Source organism: Pyrgilauda ruficollis, unplaced genomic scaffold (assembly GCF_017590135.1).
Source record: "Pyrgilauda ruficollis isolate IOZ18807 unplaced genomic scaffold, ASM1759013v1 scaffold41, whole genome shotgun sequence".
Lineage (NCBI taxonomy): Eukaryota > Metazoa > Chordata > Aves > Passeriformes > Passeridae > Pyrgilauda > Pyrgilauda ruficollis.
The window spans coordinates 11,264,663-11,287,976 of record NW_024525601.1 but is presented as its reverse complement, the minus strand read 5'-3'; the positions used below and the strand labels follow the sequence as shown (position 1 = coordinate 11,287,976).

The 23,314-nt window shown below is 37.1% G+C and overlaps 1 protein-coding gene across 5 annotated transcripts in view; it reads left to right on the top strand.

Moving 5' to 3' along the window:
- TRAPPC8 (trafficking protein particle complex subunit 8) overlaps positions 1 to 23,314 on the top strand; it is a 51,945-nt gene that overhangs the window by 1,270 nt on the left and 27,361 nt on the right. For 2 of the 5 annotated variants that reach the window (XM_041477645.1, XM_041477644.1), the window contains exons 2-13: positions 4,493 to 4,687; positions 7,291 to 7,374; positions 10,120 to 10,209; positions 11,572 to 11,746; positions 12,138 to 12,291; positions 13,427 to 13,508; positions 14,938 to 15,185; positions 16,179 to 16,294; positions 17,559 to 17,709; positions 19,027 to 19,127; positions 20,621 to 20,726; positions 22,264 to 22,395. In XM_041477645.1, the coding sequence (XP_041333579.1) occupies positions 4,493 to 4,687; positions 7,291 to 7,374; positions 10,120 to 10,209; positions 11,572 to 11,746; positions 12,138 to 12,291; positions 13,427 to 13,508; positions 14,938 to 15,185; positions 16,179 to 16,294; positions 17,559 to 17,709; positions 19,027 to 19,127; positions 20,621 to 20,726; positions 22,264 to 22,395 (1,634 nt within the window). The remainder of the gene's footprint in view (positions 1 to 4,492; positions 4,688 to 7,290; positions 7,375 to 10,119; positions 10,210 to 11,571; positions 11,747 to 12,137; positions 12,292 to 13,426; positions 13,509 to 14,937; positions 15,186 to 16,178; positions 16,295 to 17,558; positions 17,710 to 19,026; positions 19,128 to 20,620; positions 20,727 to 22,263; positions 22,396 to 23,314) is intronic. The other 3 variants (XM_041477648.1, XM_041477646.1, XM_041477647.1) reach the window with 2 other exon arrangements.

Genomic DNA, 23,314 nt, shown 5'->3' with positions numbered 1-23,314 from the left:
CTTGTTAGATTTTTGCATTTCTCTCTTAAAAAAATGGCAACAGCTTAAGAGCTACTTTGTGTTAAAAATATTTCTTAATTTTCAGGTGAGTCTTAGTAGGTTATCAACTAGAACTTGTTCATAAATGTTTTTGTTTAACAATGCTTATGAGCTATGTGAGAATGCAGCAGAGATAAAAATAATAAATGCAGATGCTCACATCTTTAGAGTTCTGAAGTTATCTCTATCTTTTAGTGAAAGGCTCTCAAAATGCATCTAGCAAGCAAAACCAGGCAGAGTATTCAAAATGATGCATTCACTTGAAAGGTTAATTAATTCACTTAGTTGCAACTATTTTGGTGCAATTATTGTGACAGTTAAGGAACTTGCAAACCTGAATTATCCTCAGTGTTCCCTGAGTGAAAGTTGGCACAGTGGATTTTGTTGCTGCACTACTTAGTGCATATTCTGCTCCAGCAGGCCACAAGCCTGACTCCAGTTCCTCACTCCACTCCAAGAGTGACTTCCTCTTCCTCCTTCCTGGGAAAAGTGTTACTGCATGCTGACTGTAAGTTCTTGTGTTAGAAGCAGCATGTGTGAGGATAAGGACAGAGAGATTAAATGATCTGATTGTGGTACAGCAGAATGTGTGTACATGACATGACATGCTCTGTGCTTTACTGCTTATCGTTAAGATATTATTATTCTCATATTATGTATGGTTATGATACTGTGGTGCTAACTGTTCTGGGATTCTGTGAGGAGCAGTGGCCATAAGCTAATATACAAGAAGTTCTACTTCAACATGAGGCAAAACTGCTTTCCATTGTGGGTGGCAGAGCACTGGAACAGGCTGCCTAGGGAGGTTGCGGAGTTTCCCTCTCTGGAGACATTCCAAACACACCCAGGCAGTTCCTGTTACCTGCTCGAGGTGATCCTAGCTTGGCAGGGAGGTTGGAGTAGATGATCTCAAGTGATGCCTTCCAACTATAACAGTTCTGTGATTCTTTAATTCTGTTTTGATGTCTTCCTTTCTAAGCACAATTTTTCTTAAGGGGGTGTGAAATGCTGTCCATTTTAAATTAATCCATCTCTCTTTACTTAGTGGCTATTTCATTGAATTTGTAACATGAAATCGGGTTGATTGGTATTTCATCCCTTTAGAAATAAGCTGTCCCTTGCTTGTGCAGAAGTTTAAAGTACATGAATAGCTTCTTGAATTCTTCTATAACTTGAAAAGCTCGGTCATGGATTTGCTACAGCATTTTTAAAGTCCTGTTACAATACATATTTTTGTCTGAAATTAGGAATTATGTAGCTTTTGAACCAGCTGAAGGCTGTGTGTTCATCAGGCTTCTTGCTTAGAGAAGCAGTGCAGGTAGGAAATTAATCTACTGACATATGTGCAAAACAACTCTGATAAACAGGAGCTAAGCTGAGCTCTCTACTGTGCGTGTATCAGTCATCCTTCATGTGCTGACAGAGATGGGAAGGACCAGAACACAGCGTAGTCCTTCAGGTAGTGTAAAACCACACACTGTTGAGATTGCTCAATTTAAGGAGGCCAGATTCTATCTAATTTCAAGTAGAACCTCACAAAGATAAGTAATGTAGATGCAGCAGGACCACCCTGTGCACAAATCAGTATTTAATCTACTCATCAACTTTGGCCTATCAAAGACTTGCTAATGTTGGTGTAGCCAAAAATACACTTGCAATACTCAGCAGACTGTGATGGTAGTGTGTCCTGAGCACAGATTCAGGATACTCTGTCCTGTTGTTTTTAGCCTCTTGACTTCTGTAAGTAAGTCACCTCCTGTTAGTGAAGGAGAAATGTTTAAAAAAGTGAAAGGACAGCTTTACTGTCCCCATAAGTCTTGACTTTAGAGGAAAGCAAAACCAAAACCCTCCCCAAACTTTCAACTTCCGTTAATAAAGGAAACCAGAAGTATACTGAGGATTTTATACCTTCATATTTATTCTCAAAGTGGCTGTCTTTCTTAAATATTTTGTTTCTTAGTAACAACTGATGCCTGATTTAACAAGTGTATGCATTGTATAGAAATCTAGGCATATACTATATATATAGGTAGGTTTTCTTTAAAATAGGATCCTCTTTTTAAAATTCTTTAAAAATACTCTTATGAACTAATACTGTGTTTGTGAGAGGGAGGATTACAGTACACATGTCAATTAGCAAGCGTCACTTTAAGATAGCATTGGTTACTCTTAAATCAAAGTGTTTGACCTTAACAAAAAAAAAAAAAAGAGCTTCTGATAACTATCTGATTCTGAGCCCTAAGTATATGCAAGATGTAAGGAACTATAATGGGAACACTGTGCTATTCAAGCTTAGTGTGATGTTAGGCATTCCTTCTTTGTGTGTATCTTAGCATCTGATGGTCTTCAACTTTTGATGAGAAAGATACTGTTCTAATACATGATACTGCTGCCACTTTTGGCAAAGTACTTTTTGAAATGATCTTATAAACATTTGATGTTTATAACAAATGATCTTATAAACATGTGTAACACTAGACATGTCTTTTTTTGGTATTAAAACAAGCACTTTTTGTGGTTCCAAGTATGTCTGTTATTTCAGTCCTTAACATTAAACACGTGCCAGAGATGTCATCTGTGTTCTGTATGGAAATGTGGTTGCTCTTCATTATTATGGCTGCTATGTTGAGGACAGACAGCAAGGATGGGTTGTAGTGTTACGGCTGTGCTGGTGAAGACAAACTAGCTTCCTAGTTGTTTGTTCCTGCCACTTCCTTTACATTTGATAATTTCAAAATAGGGTTGATAATTTACCAATGGGATAAGATGAAAAAAGCCCCATCCAAAACAACTGCTTCAGCTTTCTGATAGAAACGCTGAACTGAAATAAGTAAAGTTTAGCCAATACAAGTGCCTTTTCTGGTGTTGATAAAGCCTTATGGTGTATGAGTTCAGTTTGAAACTTATAGTTGAAAAAACCCGCACAATTTTCGGTTGTTTTTGGCAGGATGAGTTTTCTGACTTGCTTTACTGTGTTTTCCCATGAGCTTGAGTGCTGGTAAGGCTTGGGAGTAAATATGTGATTGAGGAAGGTAGAACTACACCAGTCAAGATTTGAACGACATTAGAAATCTATTTTAACATTTAAGATGGATTGTGAGCACATCTAGTGTGATCTGACTTTAGCTACATCCTTGTGACTTCTGAAGAGGCTTATGGAGAAGGTGTGGAGTGCTTTCCAGGCTGGAGCAGATTGAGTACTCAGTTTGAGACCTTTATGGTGTGAATCCTGCAGTTAGTTTAAAGATGAAGAAAACAGTAAGAATTTTCCTTTGTGCTACCTTTTATATGCTATACAGGAATTTGTGCAAATAATATGCAGAGGAGTCAGGCAGTGCTGTGTGGCACATGGTGGCACCAGGTGGCTTAGGCAGCCTTAGTCAGGGTGTCCTGCCTGCACTCACAGTCTGTCTTGCTTGGTGGTGGTTGTAGTTTGAAATAGGGTGAAATTACATGAAAAATCACAGCAGGCCCAGAATTGTAACGAGTGTTGAAAATGTTGTGAACAGTTTTTAAAAAACAGATGGCTTTAGGGAGCAATTTTCACAAAGATTCTACAAAGGAAGCTATAGTGTTAAAAATCATAGAGTGGTTTAGGTTTAAAGGAACCTTCAAGAACACCTAGTTCTAAGTTTACCTTGCTGTGGTTAGAGTTACTTTCCATTGGACCAGGCTGCTCACATCCCTGTCCAGCCAGGCCTTGAACTGTTCCAGTGTTAGGGCATCACAGCTTTTTTGGGCAACTGTTCCAATGCCTCACCATCCTTACAGTAAAGAATTTAATTTCTTCCCAATATCTGATCTACATCTCCCTTCTTTCAGTTTTAAACCAGTCCCCCTTGTCTTGTCACTACATGCCCTTGTACCTCTCCAGCTGTCTTGAAAGCCCCCTGTAGGTACTGGAAGGCTGCTCTAAGGTCTCCCCTTTTCTCCAGGATGAGCAACCCCAACTCTCTCAGCTTGTCTTTTAGGATATGTTACTTTTGGATGAATGAATACTATGTTATCGCTGTCAAGTTTCTTAAATGCTATTTATTTGCGTGTAGGGGATTTCTTGAAAATTGATGATGAGTTTTGTCAAATCCATACATGGTTCCTATGGCTTTTCCATGAAAGTTGATGTGTTCTACAAGGAAGTGAGTGTATCAGTGTAGGATCTGCACGTACGATGTTAGATGGGGTGGATATTCTTACCAGCCAAGATGCTATGCTGTTCTTTAATCAGTCTGCCTAGATGAGCCTAATGTTGAACATCAAATAAATTTTTGTTACCACCTTCCTCCCCGCTGTTTTTGGTAGTCAAGCATTATGGACTGTGATCTAAAACTGATCATGGGGAAGTTTAGTGGAGCCATCTTTAAAGAGAAAATGTGTTGGAAAAAGACTAATTTATGACAACTATTTTAACTGTCTGTTATACTCCACAACAAATCCTCTTCTTTTTCCTTTTTAGTTCACATGAGAGATCCTAATAATCAGCTTCACATCATCAAAAATTTGAAGATCGCTGTCAACAACATCATTACTCACCCACCTCAGCCCGGTGCTATTCGGAAACTTTTGCATGATGTTGTGTCTGTCAGTCAGCCTGCTGAAGGACTGGTAGCTAATGTGATCACAGCTGGAGATTATGATCTCAACATCAGTGGTATGTAGTGGTATTGTATTTTTCATAAATTAAACTGGAATTGGCTGAGAGGTTTCTAGCCTTCATTTCAGCTTCATGGCATGCAGTAAAATTCTTCAGAGTTTATCAGTTTTGAGAGATTGCTTTTACTGAAACTTCGGATTTATCGAATACTTTCGGCTTTGTATAATGCTGAAAGAGAGGTTGAACTGAATTAATAATTTTAATTTTTCTAATGTTGTCGTTCTTCTCTACTTCTGTTAAATCATTATTTTAATGTGGCCATTAGCGATGCTTTGGTTTTGTAATCTTGTTGTTACAAAACTGATACAGTGACTTGTTGCACTTAGCTGAATAAATATCAGAACTTAGATTGTGGGTGCTAATGTATGGCTTTATCTTGTAGTTAGTTATCCTGGCTTCTTTTATTTTTTATGATAAAGTCATAAAAAGTTTAAGGAAAAGGGACTGTGAGGAAAGGTATGTGACTCCTTTGATTCCTTTTATTTTAATTTTGTTTTCTTCTGTGGAACTTGTGCTTCATATTTCACCGTCAGAATGACTCGAGTATTCTAAAAATGTTTTTTCTCAGATCTCCAAGGGATGAGGCATTGTGAACAATGCTAAATGAGACCTGATCTTAGTAGCTGAGAAGATTGAACTCCTCCCAGTTAAGACCCTAATCCATTAAAGCCTCTGAGCATGTACTTAGTTCAAAGCATGTATGCACTGCCCTATTTAAACATGCGTAATTTATTGTATTTAAAGTTCAGCCTGCAGTGAAGAGTTTGGCTCTGCTATAGCAGTGGACTGGTAAAACTTCATGAGGATTAGTGACTGATGTAGCTGTAGGAAATTTTTTTTAATGTTGATAACAGAAAAATGGCATAATTCTTATGACTTGGCTACCTAATTTACAAGACAAGTCTTCAACTTGATGTCTTATCTGATGTTAGTTATAAAGCAAAAGACCTGAGCCTGGAAACCTCTTGTTTTTGAGATTTGTTGAAAATCCCACATATTTTTAAATTCCTGTGCCCTTGTTTATGGATCACATTGGCGAATTGCCATTTTGCTATGAAACTTTTTTTTTGGATGGAAAGTTTGCTTCAATTCTAGAGATGGAAAGACCCTAAGAAAGCAGAATGATTTCAGTGAGGAGACTTTTCCATCAGGTTTTTAATGACCTTAGTTTAGAAGTAAGGTGTTGAAAGAAGGGAAGAAAAATAGTGGCTATATTAAGCAATGCTTTGTAGCTGTAGAAGCAAATATCTCTCCTTTTGTTTTCCATATTTGCTGCTGGAGCCTCGGATGTACAAATTACTATGTTTGACTATCTTTTATCTGTCAGTGATTAGGTACTTATTTCCATTCAGACTGGCTATATGCTTATTTGACAGGAGGAGAGGTGTATAAGCTGTTTAAGATCACACAGAAGGACAACTTTGTGTAGTAGCTTTGTCATTCAGTGGAACCCTGTTTCACAAAACACTGACAGGGCTTTTGATGTAGGAGTTTGTATCCCATTACAGTGTAAGAGAATATGAAGAAGTACCAAGTAGGGTTTCTTTATGCTTAAATGAATATGAGTATTTACTAAGGCATTTAGGGTATTTCTTTTTAACTTTCTTAGAGCATTTTCTTCAAACCAAGGGATGCATTAATTCCTGACAACAGAACATAATCATTTGGCATTGCAAATGGGAAATGTTCGCATCAGTTCTTAATTTGTTCTTTTTTGGGAGTGAATTAGTTTTCTAGGATAATGATATTAAAATATATTTCCTTAATTTTAATGGTGATCAAGTGCAGTTTGTTTTAAAGAAAGATAACAGTGTTTAAGAAGCTGAGTTATGTTTCTGGCACTGGGTCATAATCCCACTCTTTTTTTGATAAAAGTTTTGGAACTGCTGTGTTGTATTGATTTAATTGTTTGTAATCCTACTTAGTTACAGTTTTGTTTAATATTCTTATAGTTCCATAATCTAGTGCTGGGAGACTCATTTGGTTGCTGAAAAGTTGCTCGTGTTCAGCCATGCCTGCTTCTCCCATGTACTGGTGCACATATAAAGTGAAAAAAAAATGATCCCATTAAAGAACTAAATTATTTGAGAGAAGGAAAGAATTTTTTCTACTAGATCAGTTCCCTCTTTGTTCAGGGCTGCATGATATGAATGCTGGCATAAGGCATTGGAGGAATATGTTTGAGATGAAAGAGAATGTTGGGGCAACTAATATATTCAGGTACTTTTAACTAGGACTATAGGCTTGGAACTCTCACAAGTTAGTGCCTTAGATTTAGAGTATCTTCCATCTAGTAAAATAGGAATAAAGTGTTGATGCAGCTTAAGTCTTTGCTACTTGATAGAATTTCCATTTTTGTACAAGCCTGGAATTGGGTCTGAACTAGAAATTAATCTTGATTTCCATTGAAGTACATTGTCAAATGTTGAGAAGCCTGAAATACTAATGGTTAAGGTTAGCTGGAGTCAAATCTCCTCAATGCCCCTCATGGGCCTGCATGGTGTAGATTTTTTCTCCTTCACGCTACCAGAGTGTAAAAGCCAAGAGTGTGTTTGCATCTGACCCTTTTTAGTATAATAATATCATGTTTTTTCTATCAGATCGCTCAGTTAAAGCTAGTGTTCCTTGGTACAGTAATTGGAAAGAGACACTGATGGAACTGAACACATCCACGTTTTATTCAGGTATTTTTTTGTGGTTGGTGCCGATTTGCCAAATTGCCCTTTACTCCTTTTCCATGTGCCCCATCCACCTTTCCTTACCATCTGCTACAACTGTTCAGCACTTTTCTGGACGTAGATGTGTGTTCCTCCATTTTTTTCCCCTAACTGAAAAATCGTTGGTGGTGGTTGTTTTAATTTTTCTTTTAATCACATTTCTACTCTTGTTAATCAAAATCATTTGGTCTTTCCATACAATCAGTAAGGGTGGCGGTGGTAAATTACGTGATCCTGTTAAAAACACTGGATTGTTTGATCCTATGGAACTGTATACTTTCACTGTGCTGTATTTCAAATGTACTTTCTGCTTCTCTGGGGAATGTCTTTCTCAGGGGATAGTAACACTTTTTAAGCTGGAACTCAGCTGTTGACTGTACTTGGAGCACATATGTCTCTGCTATACTGATACTCTTTCTGGAGTATGATCCTTAAAAAAAAAGCTTTCTAATACATTTTTATGTAGTTTATGAGACTTATTGCTACCGATCCACATTGGTTGTTGACCTCTCAAGGCTCTGCATTGGGGTCTATAAGAGCCAGGTTTTTACGTTTTTAATTTTTATATATTAATGTAATTTATGCCTTTTGTTAATAATAGCTATCCTTTCAGTAGTATCTGTTCAGATCCTACTAAATGCCTAAAGGGTACAAAACTTCATTAAGTAGACTTTTCATTCTTAAGCTGTTATGTAGACATATTACTTTTTTTTTTTCTTAATAAGTTCTGAACGTGTTAACAAGTTTGCCAAAACTTCAATTCTGTTCCAGCATACTGGAAAAATGCCAAGTGTATAGACCTGAATGACAGTGCTGGTCTGCACTGCTGAAATGTGTTATGAGATGTTACAGCTGTGAAATTTTTTTCAAATACGGCTTTTGTTTTGAGTGTGTTGTATGTTTATCAAGTATCTGTGATAAGTGATTACAGCTCTGTAAAATGCTCAAGTGAATCCTGTTAATGTTGCTGTGTTAGAGGGAATCCACTTGCCTTTGAGGCTGTTTCCAAGGTTTTTAAATAGGCCTAATGAAAAAAGAGGGCAGGGGAACCAGTCCACAAAACAAAGTAGTACTTCCCTGTTTGTAACTGTCAGATTTTAAAAAACACATGTTTTTTTAATTCTTCTGTGACTCAGCTGTAAAACAGAAGTGAAAACTTTTTGCCTTAGGTTGTTTAACAGTGTTTACTTTGAACCAGAGTTACTGCATGGCTTGTTATACATGGGAAAAATGCATATGAGTCACTTTCTTATGGCTTGATTTTCATAATAACAAGCTGTGTTTTCCTTAATTTAAATAGTTGGCATGTTTGCATGTAGGGCTCAGTAAAGCCAAGAGCTTTTTATATCCTAGATGAGTACTCAGAGAGCAGTTTCTGGAAAGGCTGTAACCAAAAGCTGGAGGTTTGTCTCCTATTAGGCTTTTTTTTAATGTGACATGTGCTGACTGCTAGACTGAATTCAAGTGTGGCTGTATCTGACTTCTGTGTGTCTGAAGCCAATCTAAGATGGCTTGACAATGTAGGGTTAAACAAATGCGTTAAATTAAACTGCCATACAAGATAATTTCAACATAAAAATGAACCTGTTTCCTAAAGTTAGCTTAAGAAATCAGAGTGGTGGTTCGGCTTGGTTTTTATGAGGGGGTGCATGAGAGCATTACAATGCATTAGAAATTTTTATTTGCTTTTATTTTATTTTTATTTACTAAAGTCTAGCGATGTGCATTTTTTAGGGTCATATAAAGAAAATACTTTCAGATTTTCTTAACGATTTTTTTCTCTACTAGTTACTGTTTTCTAGTTTTTCTAGCAGGTGACATGACACTGGATTCCAGTTACTTCAGTGTGAAATCAGGTTATTGAAAGTGAATTGATTTTGCTCTAGAGTCTGTTTTCCACTCAAGGGAAAGGAGTTGGAGAGTAAAGATATAATAGAATATGCTTAAAAGAAGAAATAATAGTTCATTGTTTGACCTATAGCTGGAGTGGAAAGAAATGGACAATATTATGTTCACATTTTTTTGATGTCCCAGACACCCTTAGTTTCCCTTGATTTGTTACTCTTAGGAAAATGAAATCCCTCTTGTAAAAGGGTATTGAACATGGCAGGTTAAAATATTAGGCATTAATGGCACAACTTGGATCTGAGGTTTTTTCTTTTTGGATCTTTGCCAGCTGAACTGTTTGTTTAAGCAAGGCATGGGAAGGGGACTGCTGTCAAGCCAAGTCAACACTTGTAGAAAACAGGCAGCATAGGGTTTTGGTAATCCTTAGCTCCTTTACATACTCAAAAATGAATTTTGTTTCTTGGTCAGTTCTTACATACCTGGCCCAGAAATTCAATGACTGTTAGAATAATTTATTTCTTTCTTTGCCAAGTGTTTGCGTGTTTAAAGGGGTGGTAAAGAGTAGTCGGTTTAACAAGGACTCAAGTGAGCCTTCAGTGGTGAGGAATGTGGTGCTTAAGGTGCTTTTCAGTTTCACATTCAGTTTCACAGGATTTGATTCAAGTGTTACTGTTTCTCCTACTTGTGTTGCATCTAAAATACTTTCTCCTTGGACTGTTCCCTCTTCTTTCCCCTGCCATGCAAACCTTGTCAAGAGTTTGCAGGCTTCACTTTCAGGTGTAGTCTTTCATACTTCCTTTTCATTAATGGATAAACAATTTTCACTCAATAGTCTAATTTGTCCTGTTTTATTGTGTATTTCAGCTACTACTCCTTGGTTTGAGTCTTACAGAGAATGCTTTCTTCAGTCCATGCCTGCATCTGATCACGAATTCTTAAACCACTATGTTGCATGTATCCTTTGAACATTACAGGCCGCTCCAGGGAAGGCTATTACAAAATGTAATGTAGGAGACACTGAAAATTTTGCAGTAACTCTTTCACAATTATGATTTGAAGCCTATGTATTTTTCCACTATGTCTGACTATACAGACTGATTTCATAAGGGCGTCAGGGTTTTCTTTGTGACTGTTTGGCCTGAGTTTTTTGTAGTGTTTGTACTGGGGCTTTTTCTCCTTTTCTACACGCTCTTTTTGTGTCAAAGTGAGCTCAGAGCCAATACCTGTAAATGAAACTCCATCATCCTAAGACACTTTCTGCTGTAGCTCTTTAGGTATCTTTTGTCCATCCCTTATCTACAGCAGAGGAATGTGTGTTTGGGATGCATCTGTTGCTTTTTAATAGCTTTTTGTAAGCAGATGGAGTGGTGGAGGCTGGGGAGATGATATTTTGGAAATTTGGTGAACTTTGAGCTATGCTGGATAAAAAGAAGTCTGGAAAGACTGGAATGATGCCTGAATGCTTTCACTTTTTTTTTAGGGTTTTTTTTTTGTTTTTTTTTTTGTTTTTTTTTTTTACCAAAGTAAGAGCTCAATTTGCTTGTCTACAGGGAAATTGAGAATAATCACTGTTTCATGACGTAGCTGGTGTTAAGCTTACAGTAATTATGATACTGCAGGTATTATGACACTGTTCCAAATTCTGTACTGAACATTATAATTTCAGTATAGTGGTAAGGTATTATAATGGCCACACTTGTGCAGAATTAACTTTGCAAAATAATGATTCTGGCTTCTGAATTTTAATAACATTTAAATTATAACTTTGCTTTCTGGCTTCTCTGAAGTGATGTCTTTTGATTTGGTGAGTAGATGTAGCAGGCTGGGATGTTCCTTATTAATGATTATGTAGTTGCATTGAGGTAAAAATCTGAACACTTCTGCTTTTTACCCAGGTGTTGTTGATGTGTTTATGAATGCTGGTCATCACTGTTGTTCAGGTGATAGCTTAAAGCCCCAACTCTCCTTGGAAGTTGAAAGCTAAAATACAGTGGGGATGAATTTCAGCTGCATGTTTGCTATGTGAACATCTGGTCTATATCTAAAATCTTAAATTGGCTATCATGTAGGAGCTTAAACTTAGATATACTGTCAGAATTGGAGCAAACTCCTGTTACATCTCATTTTACAGATGTTAGTTAACTGATTGTTTGTTATTGAGAGTAAGGCCAAATTCTGATTGCACATACTTCTGTGATAGCATGTTTTGCAAGCCGAAGTATTGTACTAATCTGTTCTATTTTATACACTTCCTGTTTTATTCTATGATCAGTGGTGTCCCTGTGTTCTTTGGGTATATGTCCTTAATGAATTCAGGTATGCTGGTAGTTTCTTCTAGTGAACCTGACCCTGTGGAGCAGTTCCTGAAGCTGTCCCAAGAACAACATCGGATTCAGCACAGTAGTGAATACTCATATCCCAAGTGGTTTATACCAAACACACTCAAATATTATGTGTTACTGCATGATGTAAGCACAGGAGAAGAACAAAGGTGGGTCATCTGCCTTCAGTGAGCTTACAGATGAGCTCTTTGGCCAAAATATTTGTGTTGATAAGTTCTGTTGAGATTAGACATGCAACAGGATCCAACAAGTCAGTATGCTATTACCAAGACAGATATTTGAAAGTATTTTTAGATCTTCTTTTGTTCATGTAAAATGAAATTAATCAGTCCCAGCTTTTGGGGTAGGTGCTTTCTTTGGTAGCTTTCTGAACTAATTCTCAAAGATTTTGGGTTTTACTCTTGCATAATGGATTGTTTTAAGAATAGGAGAATTTTCCTTTTAAGCACTATGGATAATAGCCTAAAATAGTTTGTTGCAGTACACACTCTAAAGTTAGTTTGATACCAAGACAGGATAAATGCTGTTTTATTGTTTCAGAGCTGACTCCATTTATGAAGAGATGAAACAGAGATATGGAACTCAGGGTTGCTATTTGCTGAAAATAAATTCTCGGGTGTCTAACAGAGGAGCAGACGAACAGATACCAGATCCTTGGAGTCAGTACCTTCAGAAAAACACTATCCAGAACCAGGTATTACAGTGTTCTAAAAACAGATTTTATCGTGCTTGTGAAAGTCCATTTTAGTTGCATTAAGTTTCACCTTAGTGTTATGTATGTGTTTCTACAGATTGAGTAGGCAGTCCAGACACTTCTGACACAGCTGTGACTTTTTGTGAGGGCATAAGATGAGTTCTCAGTAGGAACTGTCCTCTGTGCTACTTAAGTTGACAGTAAGGTGCACTGAAATACTGGACTGAAATAAACTGACAGGGGCACAGAAATAATAGACAATAAATAAGAAATAATAATAAGAGCTGAAAGAGGAAGTGTCCTCAGAAGTGTCCTGTTCATAGTAACTTTCTACCTTCATTTTTATTTGTCTTCCTCAGTCTTAAATTTTTTCCCCTGGGTCTTCTGTACTTCACTGAATAGTCTGGGTGTGTTTCGTGGGAGTATGTGTGGTTTTTGTAATAACTTATTGTGGGTCTAGTCTGGTCTGTCATCTGCTAAGATTGCAAGGGATAGTGTGTTTTGAGTTTGCCATAAATATCTGTATTTTTGGCTTTAGAACCAGAAATACTCTTTTTTGAGTTTGCTTTTGACTGACTTGCAGTTATAACTCCTTATGATTGAAAGGTTTCTGGAATCGTATTTCTTTACCAAATGTAGCTGTGTGTTCTAGGTAGCCATTCTTGGCATCAGCTGCTACTGAAAAGTCAAAACATTCCATATTCTATAAGCTAAGAGGACAAGTGAGTTACAGTCCACCATAAACTAATCAGATATTTTTTATTTCTGTCCCATGTCAACTGTGCAATATAGATCTTTGTGTGTGCGAGTTTATTCAGGAACTGCTTTAGAGAGTATGTTTTTGCTGCTGTAGGCATTGCTGTGCAAGAGTTGGAGTTACTTTGGTTGACAGGGAAGACTGTTGAGCAAGTTAGAAGGTACTTGCTTCATTTGGTGAATATAACTTTCATCTTTAAAATAAGACAGTATCTTAAAGCCTCAGAAACTACTTAAGAGAAGTTAATACATACGAGCAAACATGCTGTTGTAGTAATTCAGTTAACTTATTGAAATTGACAATTACTGTTTAATGGCTTTTGTATGTGGATGAGTAGTCTTCAAGTTCTGACTTTTTCCCCCCCGTCTTTTCTGGCAGGATTCTTATGAAGATTATACTGTTGTTTCAAACAAGAATACTGATCACTTGATATCAGATGGCGTAGAAAGTGAAATTAAAGGTATTTTTGTAACTTTATGAAAACCTTGATCTTACAGCATTTACACAACTGTCTTTTGTCTAGGGCAGTATTTAATTAGATGGTCTCTTAGGCAACTAAGAGTAATGGTTTTTTTAATGCTCTAAGTGTCTTCAAAGAAAAATGCTGTGGTACTGACCTACTGGATTGGTGACATCTCCTTAATGAGATGGCTAATGATGTTTTGGGCTCATATTTTTTAAGTCTAAGCATATTGTCTGCAAACTCTGGTAATTAGTGAAAATAGCATAGGATTAAATGTTCAATTTTCGTAATAATGAAAGTTTTGGTTTGTATGCTTTGCTATAACTTGGAAGCTGAGGTTTTGGAGTTTGCTTTTGGTTTTGGTATTAAATTTGTAAATGTTAAGGGAGCGCTTAGTTTGTAAGTTGTTTGGAAACACTTGCTTGAGAACTCGCCTTGTGGATGGGAGAGGATAGTAAATGAAATTGAGTGCAAATTATTGTACCCTTAAAAGCAATTAACTTAATCAAGATAACTGTGTAGGATTCAGATGAAAGGTATCACCAAATAGGGAAAAAGTGAGGTACCCTGCATTACCTGGCCTACCTTGGCCCAGATCCTTCATATCTCACCTGAAAGGCATGTGGAGACCTAGCACGCGTAGGGGACCCTACAGTTGCCATCTCTGTAAGGCCTTGCAGCCCAGATGTAGTCTGGGAGCTACCAATTGAATTTTGCAAACTCAAGATCAGATTTCATGAGTAATATCCAATGAAGATTTGCTTTCACAGCTCAGCTTTCCTTGTTGCCAGATAGAGCAAGCTGGTTTTCTTATGAGAACTGCTTAAGTCTTAGAGTGAAGCAGTGTCTCAGTCTGTTTCAGAGAGCTAAATGCAATAGTGGTCAGTAGCCCGTCTCATTGAACAAAGAGGACTTTGGAGGAAGTTGTTTTACATCATGATTGCTTGGAAGGACGTGGAAAATTAGGTTTTCTTTTGTTGTGTTGTTTTGTTTGTTTGTTTTTGTAACCTTAAAACATAAGCAGAAGAAAAGAGAATGAACCAATGGAGTCATTGTAGTAATTGCTGCAATTCCAACTTTGATGAATGCTTTATTTTGATTTTAACGTTTCCATAGCTTCCCTTCAAAGTTGTTAATGTTAGTCAGCATACTGGAGGTTTTTTTTTGCACTGTAGTTGAGAACCAAAACCATACATATTCAGTCATGTTGTAATTCTTGAGATTCCCTGAGCTTTCTGAGAATTGCAGGAATGGTGCAATACTCAGTGCTCAGCTGCTGCCTGCTCAGCATTGGTCTGTAGTGCAGAACAGTTGGCTAATTGCTTTGCTTTCCAGAGTTCTGAGCAAGGGAAGCTTTGAAGTAGGTTAATAAAAATATTTAAGTAGCTTTATACTTACTGGAGCTTTTATTTCAATCTTTGAACAGATGGCTTGTCAAATAACTTTAAGACTCACCCGCTTCAACTGGATCATCCCAGTGGCAGTTTGGATAGCACTGATTACATGAAGGCTTCTACATCACTTCAAGACTCGAAGAAGTCAAATTCTGGGACACCTCATGGTGCTTGTTTAACTCTGACAGATCACGATCGAATTAGGCAGTTCATACAGGAATTCACATTTCGGGGACTTTTGCCACACATAGAGAAAACAATTCGACAGCTCAATGATCAGGTCAGCTTACCCTTAAAAACACTTTGTGCTAAAACAAGGGAAAATGGCTGGGGTATAAATCCAGTTATCCAGAAATCTGTTTTGACAGTATTACTTCCCTTCTGCATCTAAAAATTCAACAGTCTTGTTGAAAACTGTTAGTAGATTTAAGAGAAATAACTGAAAATTTCTCATTATTGCTTAATTTGTCTTTTAAAAAAACAAGAACTAGTGTGTATCAACAGGTCCAGTGCAACGTGGCTTCTTGGTGAAAGCCTGAGTGAGTTGTTTCCAGGGAAATCTGTTGAATCGTAATATTCTATGCTTTTGGATAATTCTGGCATGGGGAACAAAATAGACTTAGTATTTCAACATCAGAATACACAACTAAATTTAAGAAATTTGTTTAGTCAATAATAATTTGCAAAAAAAGCCGTATCCTTTAGTTACTACTTGACAGGGAAGAAATGTAGGGGACACCCTGAATTGTGTAGTTCTGTTGATTTCAGCAGTTTTGCAGCTGAATATGCTTCTCTCAAGCTAGGATATTTTGGAAGTGGGATTAATAGCATGTCTGTGTTCAGTCAAGGTCATGCATTAAAGTATTTGCATCACAGTGAAGTACTTTATTTTATAAGTGGTCTAGATTTTATGTTGGACTACTACCCAAAATTACATATTCTAATTACTTAGAATATATATAGTTTTTAAACAGGTGTATCAAATGTTCAAGGTCTTAAGATGGATGCTTCCCCACTTTACAGAAAGAATAGTGAACCTCAACTGAGATAAAATAAACATACGAATTCTGAATATATGAATATAAATATATGAACTTCTGTCTCAGTGTCAGAAATTAATTCTAAGAAAGTGTTCTTAGTCATTTTACTCCTTTTATTTATTGTTTTATGGAAGAAAAATCAATTCACAAAGCCATAATGAAACTTGGCTTTTTATATTAGTTTAACTTACATCTCTTGCAATGTAGTGCTCTAATTCAATGTCTTCCTCCAGTTAATATCCAGGAAAGGCTTGAGCCGATCACTGTTTTCTGCTACTAAAAAATGGTTTAGTGGCAGCAAGGTTCCAGAGAAAAGCATAAATGAGCTCAAGAATACTTCTGGTTTGCTGTAAGTAATCTCAGTCCTTACTTTTAGTTCTAAACTGCAAATGTAGCCTTTTTAGGGGCGGGAAGGAAAGCATGTGTTTGATGGTGTTCTGCAAAGTGAACTAAACCAGCAATGTTGTGAATGATTTCAGTTACAAAAATCATGGGAAGTACTGTGCCTGAATATGTACAATAAAGGAGTAGCAGAATTTAAAGAAGAAGGGGATGAAATAGATTGCAGAGTAATCTGCCTGCTCTATTTACAATGAAGCTCTCTAAGTTAATATGAACACATGATTTTAAGAGTAGTAGTCATAAAAAGAAGCTATGGTTTGTCATGAGGGATTTTTTAAGAATTTGTACAAGCTTTTCCACCTCTCATTACAGCCAAACCCCCTGTATAGGTGTTTTTGCTTATGTAACTATGCAATTTGTTCCAGCAGAGTATTGAGTATGTTGTTGAGAGAATGTGTTCAAGAGCTAAACTAAAGGGAATTTCATACTTACTGCACCTGTGTCTTGGCATACACTAAAACCAAGTTTTGAGTGTAACCAAAATACTAATTCTGTATGATTTGGTAATTCCCTCTGTGAATTAGGAGTATAATCTTGAAAAACACTCTCCAACTGTCTTGACCACAGAAGTCTAAATAATTTTGGTCATTGTCTGGTCAAGGTTAATGTCCTTGACATGCACATACAGCTTCAAATGTCTATGTTGTGTGTCTTTGGATTCATAATCAAAGTGCTGCTAATTCCAGCTTTCTGTTTTGAACTTGTAAGTGTAGGTCACTTCCTACAGCATTTGACATAGAAGTGTTTGTTAAAATGTATTTGATTATCACTGAAGTGAATCATATGCATTGGATTAACCAAAAATTAGATTGATGCTTGCAGAGGACAGGAACTTGCACAGTGTTTTGGCATAAAGCATAGTTTTTAGTGGACTTATTTATTTCAAGAGAAATGTGGAGAAATAACAACTTGAAGCCAAGTGAACAGTCAAAGTCTTATTTTTTTTCTTTCTTATACAGTTCTGCTTAGCTCTAATGGTTAATCTGACTGAGCAGTTTCAAGTTTCAATGGTAGTTATAAAAGGGCTTCAGTATTTCTTGGCTAAGAGGAGTGTGTGCTTTCAATGTTACTGCAACAATGAATCTTGCTAGTCAAAGTGGGATGTGAAACCAAGTTACGTGTGGTGACAAGGAAGCAGATTCACTTTTCTTGGCTGTTTTGGGGCAAGGCTGAGAGAGGATGACTTTGAATTTAAATATTTGTATTTATAGGTATCCACCAGAGGCGCCAGAGCTTCAAATCCGGAAGATGGCAGACTTGTGCTTTTTGGTGCAGCACTATGAACTTGCATATAGCTGTTACCATACAGCAAAGAAGGACTTCTTAAATGATCAGGCAATGCTTTATGCAGCTGGAGCACTGGTTGGTACTTCATATAACATGAACATTTTGTGAACTTTTTCTAATAATCTCTAACATTTGTCGGAAGGTAACAAAATGCAATCTCTTTCCTCCACCTCCAAATTTGTAAGGGTCTCCCCAAATAGACTGCATATATTTAGGAAACTCTAAGGTGTTGTAAAATTTGTTTTCTGCTGTTATAGGAAGGGAATAAAGGTATGAATAAAAACTGGACAGTTAATTCTTAAAATTTGGAAAGGAGAAAACCTAGAATGCAACCTCCAGAAAAATTTATCTTTAAACTGATAACTCAAAGCCAGACATAAAATAGTTTTATACTACCTGTTTTAGACTTTAGGCAAAATACTTATTTGCCAGAAATTCAGGACTCTGTCACTATAAATATGGTATTGTACCTGTTTTCAGGTGACTTAAAACTTGAAGGCTATACTTTGAGTATGTTGCTACTGAATTTCACTCTAAACACCAACTCATTCATAATTTTCTCCTAAGATTGAAGGTGTTTATGACTAAAGTAATTTTCAAAAAGATAAATGGGAGTATGGGGGAAAATGAGTAATTCTGTCAATTTTTAGAAGATATGTGTTGTAAACTTTAGTCTGGTTAACTTGCTAAAATTTGAAACTCTGCTTCACAGAGCCATGGAAGCATTATTGTACATCTTTGCATCTTGATTAAAACTTTTACTGAAATGCCTGTTTTTACAGTTCATTAATTTGCTCTGCATTTGGATAATCTGAATAAGCAGAAAAATATTAAGAAATCTTAATTTCTTAATGAATGGAAGCAGTCTTAATAACAGATTTTTTGCAATCTATTAGTTTAAGTGTTTACTTCCTTCAGAAAATCTTTGCTGTAATATTTTCAATCCATGAGAAAAGAAGTAAAAGTTCAGACTGCATGTTTTCTAGAGTTTCCTTGGGAGCTCCTAATGTAATTTCAGTTAAGCAAAACTCAAAAAACAGTCCTCATTTTAAAGTACATGGTAGTGCTACTTTGCAGGAACAATCTTCCTGATAACAGGAAGTTCTTTTGGATTTGTAAAACTGTACTGAATCAGTTCTTCTGCACAATATTGGGAGTACTGTCAGCTGCCAACACTGGTGTCTAACTCTCTGGCTAATTATAAGCAGAGCCATAAGTAGTCTGTTGTATTAAACCTTTCATCAGTTACAGTGTATTGTATACTTTTATATGCCAGTAACTGATTAGATGAAGATCTTGAATCTAATAGTTATTGAAACATGTTCCTCAGTCTTTTGAGGTTTATGATTTGTTGAAAAACATAACATTGACGCTACTGAATTTCTCTCGTAGGAAATGGCGGCAGTATCAGCTTTTCTTCAGCCTGGAGCTCCTAGGCCGTATCCTGCTCATTATATGGAGACAGCAATTCAGACCTATCGAGATATCTGCAAGTATGTTGTTTACTTTTGTACTGATCTTTGTACAGTGAGAGTTAAAAGATCTGGTGGCTTAACTTTCTTGCCTTGAACAGTAATAGTGCCAGATGATCACGGAATGATGGTAACATTTTAAGGAGTAAGACAAACTAACATATTTAGGATAGCATGAAAGGAGATCTGGGCTCTTCTTAACAGAGTGTTTATTAAACTTGTGTATTGAATTCACCTGGTAGATTTTTAGGTAATGGGGTGGCTGCAAGGAAGGTTTCTGTGAGAAGACAGCAGGAGCTGCCTGTGGCAGAACCAGTTTTCACTCATCTCCAAAATGAACCTGCTGCTGCCCAAGCTGGCAGTGCTGCTGTTACCTCTGTGATAACACATTTAAGAAAGGGTAAAAATAGCTGTGCAGCAGCTGTGAGAAAGGAGTGAGAAAATGAGAGAAACAGCCCTGCTGATACCAAGGTCAGGAGAAGGCGGGACTTCCCTGCAGCCTGTGGTGAAGACCTTGCTGAAACAGATTTTCCCTTGCAGCCCATGGAGGTGCATGGGCAAGCAGGGATCTACCCTGTAGCATCTGTCCCAATGCCAGAGCAGGTGGGTGTACCCTGAAGGTGGCTGTAGTCTGTACAGAGTCTGTGCCACAGCAGGTTGCTGTCAGGAGCTGTGACCTGTGGGGAAACCACACTGAAACAGTTCCTGAAGGGCTGTACACTGCAAAGAGGATACATGCTGGAGCAATTCTTAAAGAACTGCATCTGTGGGAGGGACCCCACACTGGAACAAGGGAGAAGGATTTGGAGGAAGAAACAGCAGAGGAGAAATGTTATTAAGTGACCACAGCTCCTTTTCCCTGTTCCCCTGCCTTGCTTGTGGGGAGGAGGAGGTAGAAGAATTCAGAGTGAACTTCAGCCTGGGAAGGAGGATTTGTCAGGAAAAGGTGTTTTATTTCTGCTTTTCTTTATCACTGTGCTGTTCAGTTATTAATTGCTGATAAATTAATTCAAACTTCCCCAAAACAAGTCTGTTTTGCCCATGACTAAATGGTGAGTGATCTCCCTGTCCCTTTCTTGGCACATGAGGTTTTTAGTCTGATCTTCTTCCCCTGTGTTGCTGGGCAGGGGGTGTGTCAGAGCAGCTTGGTGGGCACCTGGTACATAGATACAACTTGACAGTACAACCTGCTTCTAGCTGTTGGACTTCTGTTTATCAGATCATTTTATTTGGTACTCTTACAAATACAATACTGTTCTAGAAAATGCTCTCCAGCTTTGACTTTAATAAAGTTCCTGTTATTGGATTGTATGTAGGATTGGACACTTAATGTATCAATCTGTATGTGGTTGTTTCGTGGGGCATGAACTTTCATGTATTTGCTTTAAGAAGAATAAGCAACAGAACCTCAGTCTGATGCCATGTGCAGGAAATCAGTAAGATTTGAGATAAAAAAAGTTCTCTGAGGTTTATTTTGATAAATGTTTATTAATACATGCATGTTTTTACTTTAGGAACATGGTTCTGGCTGAACGCTGTGTACTGCTTAGTGCTGAAATCTTAAAAAGTCAAAGCAAATATTCAGAGGCAGCTGCTCTTCTGATTCGTTTGACCAGTGAGGTAAAACTTAATAGCTTTTTCCGTTTCTGCCTTCTCACTATTTGTTTTCTTACCCAAACACTTCTAGGTTACCTTCTGATTCTTGTGCTCACCTTCTGATATTTTCTAGCCAAAGGTAGCAAATGAACAGGTATAGAGCATGAAGTGAAGAAAACTGTGTACATTGTAAGTGAAGGAACTAGTACAGTTACTCTTTTTCTAGTCAAATTACTTGCTTGACTTCCTTAACCATGCTAAATATGTTATCTTTGGCTTTGTAACTAATTTTCTTTGACATCTGCTTACAAACTCAAGTGTTAAAAGTGCTAGCATGGCTTGCTAGAGCCATAATGGATGTTACCCCATATATAATCAAAAGTTCTCTGTAGTTTAAGCCGCTAAGAGATTACTGTAGCTCAGCTGGTATGAATCATTTGAACCTTGCTGTGTAAGTGAAACTCTACACTTCTATGATATTAATTGGTGGAAGTTAAGCATGGGTCAGCTTCTAACCCAGGAATTGTCTTGCTTTACAATGAGTGAAGAAAATGTAATTCCAGGAATAGTGTAGCATCTCCTTTAAAGCTTGGAGGAAAGTCTGACTGGTAATTCTGATTTCATGGTCAGCTGCACCAAATGTGATGCTTCTGAGACCTTCCTTGGACTACTTAAGCATGGAATAAATCTGTTTAATTCTGTAATTTTCTTTCTCAAGTGTCTCTGTAGCTTCATTCTTTCCCTTTCAACTTAAGCTTTCTAGCAGTGTTTACAAGAGCAGCCTAAGATATTTAAGCGAGGAATTTAAATACTGTGAGCTCTGCACGGTCATTTTACAGCTTAAAATTCCACGTAGTGTGCCTGTGGAGCATTTTGGTAGTTGCAAGGAAAATCTTCACAGGATAATATATTGGTGTCCCAGAGTATATTTGTAGTCAAGATACATACTTGAGCATCACTGATAGCGTGGAGTTCAGCTGTGGTAAAATCAAGTAGATTCTCTTCTGGTTGGGTAAAGTAATATAGCTGTGTCTTGCCAGAAGAGAAGGATATAATAGTAAGAAATTGTACATTAAGAAATCAATAGGTTTAAAAGGTTCATGTGATAAAAATTCACCAAGTTTCATTGCTCCCTGTATTTTTTAGTCATTTTTCAAGACCTCTGGTAGAGGTCTTATTTTTTGGTTTTAGCCTTAATATCTGCAGGGGAAGGGGAGGGGAAAAGGTGGGAGAGTGCTTCAGAGGTAATGGTTAGTGTTTGGAACTGTAGCCTGAGTAACTGAAAAAGCAGAAAATACTTCTTTTGTTGCTCAGACTGAAACAGGCTCATATATGCTTCACTAGAATAAATAAGAACATTATGGTATTGAATACTATTGAAAAATACTTTTAGTCTTATTTTTATGTGCTCACATATGTATATAATGTTTGCATATAAAATAATCTTCAGCTTCACAGAACTCTTAAAACTTACTGTCCCTCTTAGCATTAAAACAAGACCACTGTTACCTTTATGGTTTTATTCAACTCAGGCTAATTCTTCTTTCTTCCTTTTAAACAGGATTCAGATCTTCGCAGTGCACTCCTGTTGGAGCAGGCAGCCCATTGTTTTATAAACATGAAAAGTCCCATGGTTAGAAAGTTTGCATTTCATATGATATTGGCTGGCCACAGATTTAGTAAAGCAGGCCAGGTAAGTATTATCTTTCCATATGGAAAATATGCCTGGTATTAGGCACTTTGAAAAATATGTGAAGTGTGTCATTAGTCTTGGAAAAAGATGCTTGGCTTCTGACACTTTTGTGTTAGTCTGCAGTATTCTGTTCTACAGTCTTCAGAAAATGATTTCTGGATTGGTCATCCTAGCCTTTTACCTCTGTTTTTGAAGTAATGCTGAAGATCGCTGACTTGAAACTTAAGTCATATGTGTTTTCATTTCTGGGTCTCATTTTATACACAGTAATTTTGCTTTTTTAGGCAAAGGAATATTTTGACTCTTGAGATAAGAGTGAATTGTGGGAGATAATTATTTGTTAAATTTAGCTTATTAGAATAATAGCAAAATTTAGATATTTGTTTTTCCTGGTGACTTAAATACATGTTCTTTATTGGAGGTGCAGGTGCATGAGCAGTTACTACATGACAAACCAAAGCATCTCTGTGGGTGTTAGACTTAAGTGGCAGTTAAAGCAATACAGATCAGATTGTTTTTACTCCCATTCACATTCCTTTGCAGGCAGCTCTAACAGTGGTAGATATACTTTTTTGGATAAAACTTTTGTGCTTTGTTCTTGCATTAGTTGTGGGATACATACTGTAAAGATAGCTTGTGCTTGAATGCTGCTGGGGTTGTTATTGCAAGACAATAATACAGGAGAACCAAGGTGTTAAAATTTTGTTTTGAACAAAACCCTGTGGTCTTGGCTGTGGATTTTCTCCCACCCTACCCAATCTCAGTCTCACTGTCCTGGTAAGGACTAGAAAAAGCATTTTTGCATTGTTGGCTTCTGTGATGTGAGGAATAGGAGCTGTTTTGAACAAAACCCTGTGGTCGTGGCTGTGGATTTTCTCCCACCCTACCTAGTCTCACTGTCCTGGTAAGGACTAGGAAA